Source organism: Prinia subflava, chromosome 24 (assembly GCF_021018805.1).
Source record: "Prinia subflava isolate CZ2003 ecotype Zambia chromosome 24, Cam_Psub_1.2, whole genome shotgun sequence".
Taxonomy (NCBI): Eukaryota; Metazoa; Chordata; class Aves; order Passeriformes; family Cisticolidae; genus Prinia; species Prinia subflava.
Window position 1 is genome coordinate 470,611 of NC_086270.1, and position 13,480 is coordinate 484,090.

A 13,480-nucleotide genomic window follows, 5' to 3' on the forward strand; every position below is an offset into this window, starting at 1 on the left:
GGGATTTTCCATAAAAATCCATCTGGCAATGCAGGCAGGTTGATTGCTGTCAGTGGGAGCTCCTGGATGAGCAGCCCCTGGGTGCTCCCAGCACACAGAAATTCCCAGGGCAAGCCCCACGTGGCACCTTTCCAGGTGTTGAGCCCTGAAACCCCTGGGAGTGTCACCCTCAGGGTTTGCGACCCCCCCGGTACCCCCAGGGCCTGTTAAACCCCCCCATAATGGGATATCTTGGTCCCCTGTGACCCCCCCGGGGTCCCTCTGTCCCCTGTGACCCCCCGGGGTCCCTCTGTCCCCTCTGTCCCCTGTGACCCCCCGGGGTCCCTCTGTCCCCTGTGACCCCTGTGACCCCCCGGGGTCCCTCTGTCCCCTGTGACCCCCCGGGGTCCCTCTGTCCCCTCTGTCCCCTGTGACCCCCCGGGGTCCCTCTGTCCCCTCTGTCCCCTGTGACCCCTCAGGACGCCCGGTCCGCCGCACTCTCCCCCGCCACCAGGCGGCGCCCTCCACAGTAGCGTGACGTCATCACCGCGCGCCCAGCGCCGGCGGTCCAAGATGGCGGCGCCCAGCGGCACGGCCGGTGATGGCGGCGGGGCCCGGTACTGCCTGGTGAGCGGCATCCCGGCCTCGCTCCGCTCCGCGCAGCTCCGAGCCTACTTCAACCAGTTCCTGGAAGCCGGCGGCTTCCTCTGCTTCCACTACCGGCACCGCCCCGAGCGCCCGCCAGCGGGCGGCGGCGGCGGGGCCTCGGCGCCGCGCACCTGCTCCTGCCTGGTGTCCGTGCGGCCCGGCCGTGCCCGCCGCTTCGTCCGCATGTACTCGGGGAAGCGCTGGGTCGGGCCCGGCGGCGCCGCGCTGCCCGGCCGCTGCCTCATCCGCAGGGTCCGCCTGAACCCCGGGACAGGTACGGGCGGGCGGGGGTCCCGGGACGAGACTGCTCGTGGAGCTCCCTTAACGCTTTAAATCTGCTCCGAGGCAGGAGGAGCCCGTGGGGGCTCTGCTTATCCCCCTCCCACTCGGGAGCGCCGGGATTTACCCGCCCCGGGTGGGATGTGGGACCCCAACAGACCATCCCTTCTGCCCTGCAGCCCCCCAGACCATCCCTTCTGCCCTGCAGCCCCCAGACCATCCCTTCTGTCCCGCAGGCCCGGAGGAGGCTCCCGGCGGCTCGGCCGGGGCGGCTGCCGGGGAATCTGTCACGGAGGCGGAGCTGAGGCGGCTGCCCGAGTTCAGCCCCCCATCCTTCATGCCCTTCGGGAACGTGGGCACCCCCCTGCGCGTGTTCCTGGAGCTGATCCGGGCCTGCAGGCTCCCCCCCCGCGTCATCAAGAAGCTGCAGCTGGATTTCCCCAGGACGGGCTCCTCCCGCCGGTACGGGAACGTGCCCTTCCAGTACCACGGCACTGAGACGGTGGCTGAGGAAAGAGTTTACACGGCTGCGGGGGATGAGATCGTGGAGGGAGAGGAGCCCGCGGGGCTGACTCAGCCAGCCCGGCCTGAGGAGGATGAGGAGGGGCAGGAGAAGGAGGAAGAGGAGTCAAACTCAGGTGATGTAAGTGGAATGTTCCAGCACCATCTGGGCTCAGCTGTTGGAGCTGTGAGGGCAGATCCCACTCTCAGAGCCCATTTTAAATGTCTTAGTTGGATAAATGGCTTGTCAAAAACAGTTTTAGAATACAGCTGTTCACCCCTTGGTGCCCTGAGCCCCTCGGGGCAGGGACAGGGGGCCTGAACCCCCCCGATGGCTCAGGGTGGTTGTAGGGGTTGATCCCGAAGGGTCTGACCCGAGGAGGAGCAGAGGGGAGGGTGGTGCTGCCCAGCAGAGCCTGCCCTGCTCCTGCCACATGGGCCCAGCTCTGCTCTGCAGGGAGATGAGGGACAGAGGGAGTCTGTGCTGGGAGTGACGTGCAGAGCTGCACAAGGGCTGACCCTGGATGCTCCTGCTCTTGGAGTTTAGTCACGCTGAGGAAAATGTCTTTGGTGACAAAGGCTTCTGGAGAACTGGGCAGGGCAGGAGCCCTCCCAGCCCTCTCCCTGGCAGACGCCTGTCTGGCCTGTTCTCCCAAACCTCTGTCATTACACATCCCCAGGCAAGCCATTCCCGTTCTCTCCTCCGCCAGAATTAACTCAGATGCCAAATCTCTGCTGCAGTTCCACCCCATTAGTTCTCCTGGCAACATGTGGCACTGAGGGCGCTTTGTTCCCTCCTTTTTCCAGCTTTTTATTCAGTCTTTTCTTCTCCAGACTGAACAGACTCCTCCAGCTGCTTCTCCCAGGCTGTCTCCTGGCTCTGCAGCCGTTCTTTTGGCTGTTCCCTGCCTGGCAATGGCTGTGCCCAGAGCTGGGCAGGCAGAGCTGTGGCTGTGCCAGGAGCTGCTTCCTGGGAGCCCACGCAATCTCCTCAGGGATCAGCTGCAGTGGAATTAATTCGTTGCTAGTGCTGACTGCAGGTCCAACACGCCTGCTCCTTAAATGGGCATCGGTGGGGGCAGGTGGGGCTGTGGGGTGGGTGTACTGTGGGATTCCTGCTGCTGACTCTGGCAGTGCTGTGAGTCAGGGATGAGCTCATCCCTCGTGTCGGGGCCTGAGCGCTGCGGGCCGGGCTCTGCCAGCTCAGGATGGCTCAGGGATGGCGCTGGGAAGGGTCAGGGAGTGGGCAGGGGGCTGTGCCAGCGTCCCCCGGGACAGTGACACGTGTGAGGGGTGGTGGGGACAGGGCTGTGCCAGCATCCCCCAGGACAGTGACACATGTGAGGGGTGGTGGGGAGGGGGCTGTGCCAGTGCCCCCCGCCCCATCCCCGGCTGTCCCCCCAGGACAATGACACGTGTGAGGAGTGGGAGCGGCACGAGGCGCTGCACGAGGACGTGGCGCAGCAGGAGCGGGTGCGGGAGCGGCTCTTCGAGGAGGAGATCGAGCTCAAGTGGGAGAAGGGCGGATCCGGCCTCGTGTTCTACACGGACGCGCAGTTCTGGCAGGAGCAGGACGGAGGTGACCTGGGTGTCTGTGTCGCTGAGCCCACGGGGTTAAACAAAGGGTGCAGGTCAACTGCAGCCACCAGCACCGTGCCAAGGCTGCTGAGCCTTCCCTTGGGCACTGAGCTGGTCACCAGGAACCCCCCAGAGACCCCCGTGGTGCTGCTGGCAGCCTCTTGGGTGGGCAGTGGGATTTGGGGAGTCCCTGGTGCCATTTCCTCTGTGCTGGCACTGCTGAGGCACCACCTCCAGTGCTGTGTCCAGTTCTGCAACACAGACTGGAGGGGCTGGGGCTGTCCAGGGCAGGGGCTGGAGCTGGGTGTGCCCAGCCTGGAGAAAAGGAGGCTCAGGGGGGCCCTGCACACTCCTGACAGGAGGGGACAGCCGGGGGCGTTGGGCTCTGCTCCCAGGGAACAGGGACAGGAGGAGAGGGAACGGCCTCAGGGGAGGCTCAGGGTGGGCATCAGCAGGAATTTCCCCATGGAAAGGGCGCTCAGGCCCAGGGAATGGTGAAGTCCCCATCCCTGGAGGTGTCCAGGGAAGGACTGGACACTCCGTGGTCTGGGGACAAGGTGGGAACTGGTCACATTTGGACTGAATGGTCTTGCAGATCTCCAGCCTCAATAATTCTGTGATTTGTTCACATTTTGTTGGAGCAAATAGGGAGCTGGGCCACCAGCAGAGCTCCCCTGTGCCACACCTCACCAAAGGTGCTGCTTCCCTTCTCTTGGCAGACTTTGACGAGCAGACAGCCGACGACTGGGACGTGGACATGAGCGTCTACTATGACAAAGGTATCAGGGCTGAGCCACCCAGCCCGGGGGGACCAGGGAAATTCTGACCATGCACAATTTGGGAGCTCTTTGTCGTTCTTTGAAAGCATCCAAGCTGTTGCAGTGAACCTGAAACAGCGTTTTTCTGGTCTGGCAGCAAGGGTTGCCAAAAAGAACAGGTTCTGCCTCCTCTGCTGGTGCTTTGGGGAAAATGATGGTGGTGAGCAGCCTGGCTGAGCTGTGCTGACTCTGGCTGCTTTCTCCCCAGCTGCAGGGGATAAGGATGCTCGGGACTCGGTGCAGATGTGGCTGGAGCAGCGGCTGCGGGATGGGCTGGAGGATGGATCTGTGTCAGGGCAGCACATTGGCACCTTCGAGAGACACACCAAGGTGAGCTCTGGGCGCCTGCCCAGGGCAGGAAGGGCTGTGCCAGGGGTGTTGCAGGGTGTGAGTGAGGAGCAGGAGAGCTCCTGGCTGTGGGGAGAGGGCAGAAGGCTCTGGGGAGATGAGGGTGGGGTTTGTCCAGCAAGTCTGTGATGGTTTTTTCCCCTCTCCCAGGGCTTTGGCAGGAAGGTCCTGGAGCAGCAGGGCTGGACAGAGGGGCTGGGCCTGGGCAGCAGCAACTCTGGGATAGCCGAAGCTCTGGATAACGAGGGTCAGAACCCCCGGTGCAAGAGGGGGCTGGGGTGAGTACCTGAGTGCCCTCCCAGCCCCTGTTCCCACCTCTGCCCAGGCTCTCTGGGCTCCCAGCAGCTGAGAGGCTGCCAAGGGACCTGAGTGGGGATCCCAGGGATCTGCCTTTCCCTGCACTGCTGGGGAATTCCACTCCATGGCCAAACAGGCTGCTCTTCCTGACAATCCAGGCTCCTGGTGGAGCAGGGCTGGAACCCTGCAGGTCTATGGAAGGTGTCTCTGCCCATGGCAGGGGGTGGAACTGGGTGGGTTTAAGGTCCCTTCCAACCCAAACCATTCCAGGAAACGGGCTGGGAAGCACAGGGATCCCTGATGGCCTCTGCAACCTCCAACCAAACCTTTCCTGCTTCCCTCCAGGTACCATGGGGAGAAGCTGCCAACCTTTATCAGGAAGAAGAAGCCCCGTGGGGACTCTTCTGTTGTCATCTCCACCATCTACGATGACCCCGAGCCCCAGGACATGGGTGACCAGCTGCTCCGGCGCCAGCCCCCCACGGCCATGAAGTACAGACAGGACATGGCCTTTGTCCGAGCCTCCCACCCCGCCCTGGGCAGCCTCAGGGCCCAGCCACAATGAGCAGGGACTGCCACAGCCTTTGTCCTGCTCCCCAGGCCAGGCTGGCTCCTGGTCTGAGTGTGTAGCAGGGTGTTTATATATTTATTTTTACTGAAACTACAGATTTGTAATAAAAATTGCCACGGTGGGGTTTTTTTCCCCCAATTGAACCGTTCAAATGAAAGGAAATGGTGAATAGGGAAGGATTTTGGGGGGTTAAAACTTATTTTTGTGCTGGAATCAACCAGACGTGTGTGTTTTGTGAGGCTGAAAAAGCAGAACTCGCAGCTGAGGGAGGCTGAGAGCCAGGGAAGGACAAGTACAGACAGGGCACAGTAACTGTCCTGCCGCTGCCCGAGCCAGCGTTCCTTGGGTGTGGCCATCCCACACTGCTGGGAGAAACTGGCGGGGATGAAAGGCTTTTCCTGGCAGCCTGCAGGAGCTCCGGGGAGGCGGTGCCCGTGGTTGTGGGTAGCGGGTGCTTTCCAAGGTGCTCTGCCCGTTCTCCTGGCCCAGGCACCGGCGGAGGGGAGAGCCCCGTCCCACTGACCCCGTGCTGGAGGCTGAGTGTGAATGGTGCAGGCCAGGCCCTGTGTGGCTTCCTAAAGGGGTGAGGGGAGAAAATGCAGGAAGGAATTCCTCCGTCTACCTGGCAGGAGCGTGGATCCAGGTGGGAGTCTGGCTCTTCTTGTTAGTCAGTGGCAAGACAAAAGGACATTGTCTTAAACTGCTCCAGGAAGGTTTCGGGTGGACATTAGGAAGAATTTCTGCACAGAAAGGGGGATTAGACATTGGGAACGGGCTGCCCAGGGAGGTGGTGGAGTCACTGTCCCTGAAGGTGTTTAAGGAAAAACTGTGCGTGGCACTCAGTGCCGTGGTGTTTGGTCAGAGTTAGGACCCGATGGTCTCAGAGGCCTTTTCCAGTCCCATTGATTCTGTGATTTGGAAAGAAGCGGGGCTGGGGCCGTGCTGGAGGGACAAGAGGCGGCGCCGGGACTCGAACCCGCGACACGCCGTGCCCGTGTCCGGAGTCCCCGGTTCGAGTCCCGGGTTCGAGTCCCGGCCGGGGCCGGGCCGCGCGTCCCCCCGGCCGCCAGGGGGCGCGGTGGGCGCGGCGGCCGCTCCGCGCCCGGAACGCGGCGCTCGGGGCCCGCGGGCACCCGGACCCGCAGCGGGGGCACCGCGGCGGTGAGCGGCGTGCGGCACCGGGGGGTGCCGGGACCGGGGGATTTACCGGGACCGGGGGATTTACCGGCACCGGGGGATTTACCGGGCACGGGAGGAGTCACCGCGGCAGGAGGAGAGCATGAGCCAGCATGTCTGAGGGCAGCAGGGGCAGCGCGCTGGCCTTTGGCCAGGTGGTCATCGGGCCGCCGGGCTCGGGCAAGACGACCTACTGCCAGGCCATGGGCGCCTTCCTGGGCCGGCTGGGCCGCAGCGTGGCCGTGGTCAACCTGGACCCGGCCAACGAGGCGCTGCCCGGCCCCTGCGCGCTGGACATCGCCGAGCTGGTCACCCTGCCCGACGTGATGGGCAGCCTGGGGCTGGGCCCCAACGGGGGCCTCATCTACTGCATGGAGTACCTGGAGGCCAACGCCGACTGGCTGCGGGACAGGCTGCAGCCCCTCAGGGGACACTACGTCCTCTTCGACTGCCCCGGCCAGGTGGAGCTCTACACCCACCACCAGGCCCTGAAAAACGTCTTTGCCCAGCTGGCCAAGTGGAATTTCAGGGTAGGGATGGGCTGTTGTCCTTGGGAATTTTTTGGCCTTTCATGTGAAGGGCTTTATCAGGGAAGGAGGGGAATTTTGGGGGCAGGAGCACAGATTCCTTCCTCACACTTCGCACAATATCCCTGAGTGGCCTGGGCTGGGAAGGACCTCAAAGCCCATCTCATTCCAGTCCATTCCATGGGCAGGGGCGCCTTGCACTAGACCAGGGAACCCCAGCCTGTCCCTGCACACGTCCAGGGATGGACAGGGAGTACCAGGATCCCCCCCACAGCCCGGGTGTTTGATCCAGAGCTGGCTCTGTGTGTGCTGGCAGCCTTGGCACTGCCCTGAGGAGTGCAGGGGCCGTGCCAGGCCCCTCCTGCAGCCCAGCAGGGCCCCTGCAGCCCGTGGGATGTGCCCTGGGCTCTTGCACAACGGGAGCTGCAGGTGAGAGCAGCCCCGGAGCTGCTGACGCTGCGCTTGCTCTGCGGCTCTCGGGGCCACAGCACGAATGTGAAACCCTGGGTGCTCTGGGCAGGCAGGGCAGCTTCATTTGTGTGAGAATGTCGCTGGGAATCTGCACATTAGAGCTTATTTTCATTGGAATGAATGGACCTGGAACTGGAGTTGCTAAAATAGGACATTTACAGGGCTGGTTTCTGCTCTCCCGGGTGCTCACGCCTGCCTGGGAGCCCCAGACTGGCTGGGCTCTGCTGCTGTGACTCAGCCCAGAGCCCTGACTTGGAGTGACTTCCCCAGCTCTGGGACCACATTGTTACAGCCACACAAAACCAGGGAATCAGTCTGCTCGTTAGTGTAATTATTAATTATTAATGCAAACCACAGCTGCCTGTCCCAGCAGAAGGTGCTGCTGCTGCTGCTCAGTGGCCTGGGCACTCCTGGGAAGGGGGGTCTGGACAGAGCTGTGCTCTTCAGGAGGGGATTGCCCCAGCTCCCACCCCAAAACCCTGCGGAGTTCAGACAAGTGTGGAAACTTCAGCTGCAGAGAGAGAAACCCTGAGAAAAGGGGGAGCAGCTGCAGGTTGAAGTTTCTTGTGGTGCTGTTGGTGAAGCTCTAAAAGCCTCCCCACAGCCCCTCCCTGGGTCTGAATCCATGGTGGTCCATGGTGGGAATGTGGCAGTAGACACTTCATATACCTGGAGATGTGTTCAGCCTGGGGGGAGAAGGCTCCAGGGAGAGCTCAGAGCCCCTGGCAGGGCCCAGAGGGGCTCCAGGAGAGCTGCAGAGGGACTGGGGACAAGGGCTGGAGGGACAGGACACAGGGAATGGCTCCCACTGCCAGAGGGCAGGGCTGGATGGGAGATTGGGGAGGGATTGTTCCCTGTGAGGGTGGGGAGGGAATTCCCAGAGCAGCTGTGGCTGCCCCTGGATCCCTGGCAGTGCCCAAGGCCAGGCTGGACAGGGCTGGGAGCAGCCTGGGACAGGGGAAGGTGTCCCTGCCCTGGCAGGGGTGGGGCCAGGTGAGCTTTAGGGTCCCTCTGACCCAAACCATTCCAGGATTCTCTGATCCTGTGTTTTGTGGGAGGTGGGAGGTCATTTCCCCAGGTGGTGCAGTCAGGTCTGGACAGGTTGTCCTGTGGCCACTTCCACGCTGTGCCACGAGCAGGGCTGGGCTGGTCACAGCTCTGACCTCGTGTGTCCCTTTGTGCCCTCGCTGCCCAGCTGGCTGCCGTGCACCTGGTGGATTCCCACTACTGCACAGATCCCGGGAAGTTCATCTCGGTGCTCTGTACCTCCCTCTGCACCATGCTGCACGTGGAGCTGCCCCACGTCAACGTCCTCTCCAAGATGGACCTGATCGAGCAGTACGGGAAGCTGGGTAAGGAATTCCCGGGAGCCTCAGCCTGGGAGCAAGGACCTTAAACCCCATCTCCTCTGCCTCCCTGTGTGGGCAGGGACACCTTCCACTGTCCAGGGTGGCTCAGAGCTCCGTTCTGGCCTTGGACACCTGGAGGAATTCGAGGGGGGGGATGTGGAATTGGGTCGTGTCAGGAGCACGTCAGCTGTGTGAGAATGGGGGCTGGGAAGCTGCTGTAGGTCTGACTGTGCTCTTCAGGCTCCAGCTGTATTCAGAGCTCCCTGTTTCCCTGCAGCCTTCAACCTGGATTATTACACCGAGGTCCTGGACCTCTCCTACCTTGTTGACCATTTGGCCTCCGATCCCTTCTTCAGGAATTTCCGCCGCCTCAACGAGAAGCTGGTGGAGGTGATCGAGGACTACAGCCTGGTGTCCTTCGTGCCCCTCAACGTCCAGGTGAGCCAGCAGCAGGGAGCTGCTGCACCTGCAGCTGCTGCTCTCTGCCTGCTCAAGCCACAGCAGGGAAGAGACTTGGGGCTGGAAAACAGGGAAACACACCCAGACCTGTAAATGATCTGTGGCAGCCAAAGGAGAGAAAAAGGCACAGGAGCTTGGGGCTACCTGGGCCTTGTGTCCTGGGATCTGACCTGCATTTCAAATCTGGGCTGAGGATCACCTAAAACCTTGTTCAGTTAGGGAGCAGGGAATAATGAGAAGATTGGGAGGAATACATTGGGAAGGGAGGGCTGGAAATGTCCTTAATCAGGCAGTTGGCAAAAGTGTCAACAGGCAGATGGGCTGGGACAAGGAGATGAAAGGGAATGAGAGGGTGGAGGGTGTCACCCAGCCAGCAGCAGTGTCCCTGTTTGTCCCTGTTTGTCCCTGTTTGTCCCTGTTTGTCCCTGTTTGTGTCCCGGCGCCCCGGGCACTGTCAGGGCAGCCCAAAGCCCCAGAGAACAGGCACAGCCCAGCGTGAGCTGCTGCCTGTGGGGAGGAGCAGCTCCGAGGGCCGTGTCCCCCCAGGACAAGCAGAGCATGCGCCGGGTGATGCAGGCCGTGGACAAGGCCAACGGCTTCTCCTTCGGGGAGCGCGAGCAGCGCAGCCTGGAGGCGCTGATGTCGGCGGCCGTGGGGGCTGACTTCCACTTCTCTTCGTATCCTCTGTGGTGTGGAGCTTTATTTCCCTCTCCCTGGGGGACAAAGGCTGGGATTTGTAGGCCCAGGTCGCTCCTGACCTCATCTGGTGGGTGATGCAGTGTGGGGAGTGGGAGTGCCCAGCCCCGCCTGTCCTCACCAAACCCTCACCAAACCCACCAAAGCTGTTGCTAATTGATACCGTGAACGTGTCAGGGATCTTCTGGCACTTTCCTCTCTCTCACCCTCCCTTGGATGGGCTCTTTCCTTCTCCTTCAAACCATAGAATTGATTCTCCTGGACCTGTCTGGTCTGGGATCAGGCAGAGCCTGAAGTAACTCAGGTGATGCCGCCTCTTCCTGATGCCTTCGGGCTAATGTGAGGCTGGGCTGGTTCCTGGCTGGGAACGTTCAGAGCTGCTGCAGAAGGGAGTGTTTGAGCCCAGCCCCTCGTTTTCCTTAATTACTGCGTTATCAGCACGCTGGCAGTGCAGGAGAAGTATGTGCAATCTCAGGACAAAGCCGTGGAAGAGGAGGTGATGGATCTGTGACACGCCCTTCCCCCTCCTCTGTTTTGACACCTCTCCTTTTCCTACCCGGGCCTCAGCTGTGACTCAGAGCAACCGAAAGCCTTTCCAGGCAGAGTCTGGACTCCCTCTCTGGGGGGGTTTGACCTCCGGAGCCTCAGGCCTGCTGCCCACAGCAGGGATTTGGCAGAAGGGGGGAGTCTGAGGGTCCTCCCTTAGGAACAGAGAGACTGAGCCAGGGAAGGCAGGGAGAGCAAGGAAAAGAAACGAGATAAAGTCTCCTCCATCATGACCAAGACAGATCCAGAGAAAGAAAAATCAGCTGGAGCTGCCTCATGTGCAGTGAGAGTTGAGGCTCCAGTGCTGGGTTTGCTGCAGGAGGAGCCCCACGCTCCGAGGAGAATCCAGGCCAAGACGCCTCCACGCCAACTCAAGGACAGGAAGATGTTTGTTTTTCTTTTTCTTAGAAATAATGATGGACTCTTTCTTAATAAAACACTCCTCGGTCTCACTTTCATCTTCTAAGTTTGCTGAAGCTGAATAAATAAACCCAAGAGAGCTGCAGAGCCCGAGGCCAAAGCGCCTCCAGTGGGAGCGTCGGATGTGCTGGGAGCAGGCTGGGGTCTGCCGGGGGAGGGAGGGACAGAGAGCAGGAGGGACAGAGAGCAGGAGGGACAGAGAGCAGGAGAGACAGAGAACAGGAGGGACAGAGAACAGGTCAGTGCTGCTGATCCAGCAGGGATCCGGAGCCTGGAGCTGGGCTGCACACAGCACAACACACAAAATGCCAGCTGGGCTTTGGGAGGCTTTGGATTAAGAAAGCCCCTGTGTGACTCAGCTCATGGTTTGCATCTCGGGCCTTTCCCAGGAGCAGCCTTGTGTGTCCTCATCCACCTTCCTTGTTCTGGCCTTGCTTTTTCCACGTCCCAGATCCCGGGGCTTCCCCTCCTGCCCAGGGAATTCCCTCTCACTGTCCTGCTGCAGCCCCCAGTGCTGGCAGCAGCTCTGAGCCTCGTGTGCCCCTGCTCTGGTCCCTGCTCCAGGCTCAGGAGGGCTGGGGGGTGACAGGAGGGGTCCCACGTCAGGGAGCCTCGAGTGCCTCCGGCTCCACACGGGACGGGAGCGGGCGCCTCTCCCAGCCCAGCTCTGCAGACTCAGCATCGCCTCTTGCCCAAGATCTTGCATAAAACACGCAGGATTTTCTCACAGGATGGTTTGTCCCTTGGCAGTGGGACTGGAGGCTGGATCCTCAATGGATCTAAATGTGAACGGGGCCTTTGGCAGGTGGGCAAGGAATTCAAATGAATTTTTCCCACATCTCCCAACTCTGTAGCCAGGACTGGGAGATGAGGAGGAGCTCAGGGAGATGCAGACATCCTTGTGCTTCACCCAGACCCTTCCCGATGGAACAGATTGCAGATATCAAAGTCCCAGTGTGCTGCCAGTGCCTCAGGTCTTCCCAAGAGCCCAGGAATTTCCCTGGGTATTCCTGGCTGGAACCCAGCAGCTGCTGGAAGCTCTGGAAGCCAATCTAACCATAACTGAGCTGAAATTCCACCCTCACACTGTGGCTCGTGGCCTTGTCCTGGTTGTTTTGGAGCTCTGTAGTTTCTGTGAAGGGGTGGGAGACAGGGTCATAAAAATATTAATTTTATAGTGGCTTTTTCATGGCTTTGAGAGATTTGGTGGCTTAAAAGGGTATGGTCAGGTCAGGCTGAGCTACACAAGAGTCATCAAAGCTTTTGTGGCTTTTTGGCTTTTTTATTTGAATGCTTTGGATATCTGCAGCCTCAGCCTTGGCATGGAAACCGCTCAGCTCAGGTCACAGATCCTCTGCTGTGTTCAAGCCACGAAATGCTGAGGTCTCGGAGAGCTTCAGCCCCCAAACTGCAGCGGTTCTGCACCAAGGAGCTTCTCACAGGGCTGAACAGAGACCCACGACCCAGAGGGGACAATTCCTGCTCAGGGGGAGCAGCAGACAGGGAAGGCTGCAGCCCCTGGTGTGAAATGCAGGGGTGAAAGTCAGCCTGCTCCTGCCTCACACGCCCCGGCAGGGAGGGGACACTGAGGCTCCCTCGGGGAGGTGACACTTTGGCTCCTGTCGCTGCCTTGAGCAATCGCCGGGGCCAAGGGCCAGGATGAGTCACTGGGAGGGGGCCCCGCGTTCTGCCCAGCTGGTCCTACCTGCTGAGCCCACCCTGACCGTGGGACTGAACCCGGCAGGGCATTTTGGGCATGCAGGGATCTGAGCATCAATCAAAGGCACGGAACTGGGCTTTCCTGGGTCCCAGCCCTGATTTCTGGCTCTGTCCCAAAAGCTGAGTTCCCCCATCAAGTGGTGCTTTCTAATAGAGATAAAAAATCTCTTCAGACACGCCACAGCCCCAGAGCAGGCCCTGGTGCCAGCCTGGCAGGAGCTGCCCGAGGCCGTGGAGAGCCCAGGTCTGGGTGCCCAGACCGGTGCTGCCCCAGCCCTGGGCACAGAGCCCGGGGAGAGGCTGCCAGAGCTGGTGACAAGGACAGCTGTGGGCTGTGGGTCCTGCAGCTCCCACTCAGGACGGGCTGAGCCTTTTGCAGGCAGCAGAACACCCCTGCTCCCCTCACAGACCTGTTTTTGTGGCCTTTTCCCCTGTGTGGGGGCTGTGCCAGGACCCTGCTGGGGCAGTGACTGCGAGGGGGGAAGCACCCTGGGGCACCCAGTCCCTCTGCTCTAATGGTGTTTAAGACACTAAAATGGATCTGTTTGAGTGCATTTCTGGATGCCCCTTCAGGGATGCCGAGACCATTCCACAGCCACTGGACAAGGACCAGGATGGGGATCGAGGTCCCGATGTCTCCCTGGCCTTTCCTGTGTAAAGCAGGGGGACAGAGGGACCCCAGAGAACTCCCCAGCAGCACAAGCCTCTCCCAGGAGTGTCCTGGGGACCCAGGGCCTCCCCTCCTTGCCAGCCTGGGAAAGCTGCGGGACCGGCCGGGAGCTGGGGAGCACCATCCTCCCCCACGGCCCAGCCAAGCTGCAATTTCGGGAGCTGTTGAAATCAGCTAACTCCTGGGAGAGCCCAGAGCCCCAGGGACGGACAGACAGCCCCACCAGCCCGTCCTGGGCAGCAGCACTCCCAGCTCCAGCCCGCCACTCTCCAGTTTAACCAGTCCGGGTGTCCCCAGGTCGGGGCTAGCGCCAGCCCTGGGCTCGTTTTTCCCGTCGGCTGCCCCTGTTTGGGTAATTACAGGTCTGGGGCAGTTCCCAGCCTGGGACTGCTCGGGGCCAGGCACAGGCCAAGCTTTGGGGTCCCTCC

The 13,480-nt window shown here is 61.1% G+C and overlaps 2 protein-coding genes across 2 annotated transcripts; both read left to right on the forward strand.

The window, feature by feature from the left end:
- Positions 1–534: 534 nt before the first annotated feature.
- On the forward strand, positions 535–5,182 carry GPATCH3 (G-patch domain containing 3). The gene is made up of 7 exons (XM_063418790.1): positions 535–901; positions 1,143–1,549; positions 2,812–2,986; positions 3,705–3,764; positions 4,012–4,133; positions 4,302–4,429; positions 4,794–5,182. Exons 1-7 carry the CDS (start codon positions 553–555, stop codon positions 5,011–5,013), a joined length of 1,461 nt encoding a protein of 486 aa, XP_063274860.1. The 5' UTR covers positions 535–552; the 3' UTR covers positions 5,014–5,182.
- A 989-nt stretch (positions 5,183–6,171) lies between these two features.
- GPN2 (GPN-loop GTPase 2) lies at positions 6,172–10,695 on the forward strand. The gene is made up of 5 exons (XM_063418813.1): positions 6,172–6,725; positions 8,389–8,545; positions 8,820–8,980; positions 9,548–9,678; positions 10,136–10,695. The coding sequence occupies exons 1-5, from the start codon at positions 6,309–6,311 to the stop codon at positions 10,206–10,208; spliced, it is 939 nt and encodes a 312-aa protein (XP_063274883.1). The 5' UTR covers positions 6,172–6,308; the 3' UTR covers positions 10,209–10,695.
- The last annotated feature ends 2,785 nt before the right edge of the window (positions 10,696–13,480 follow it).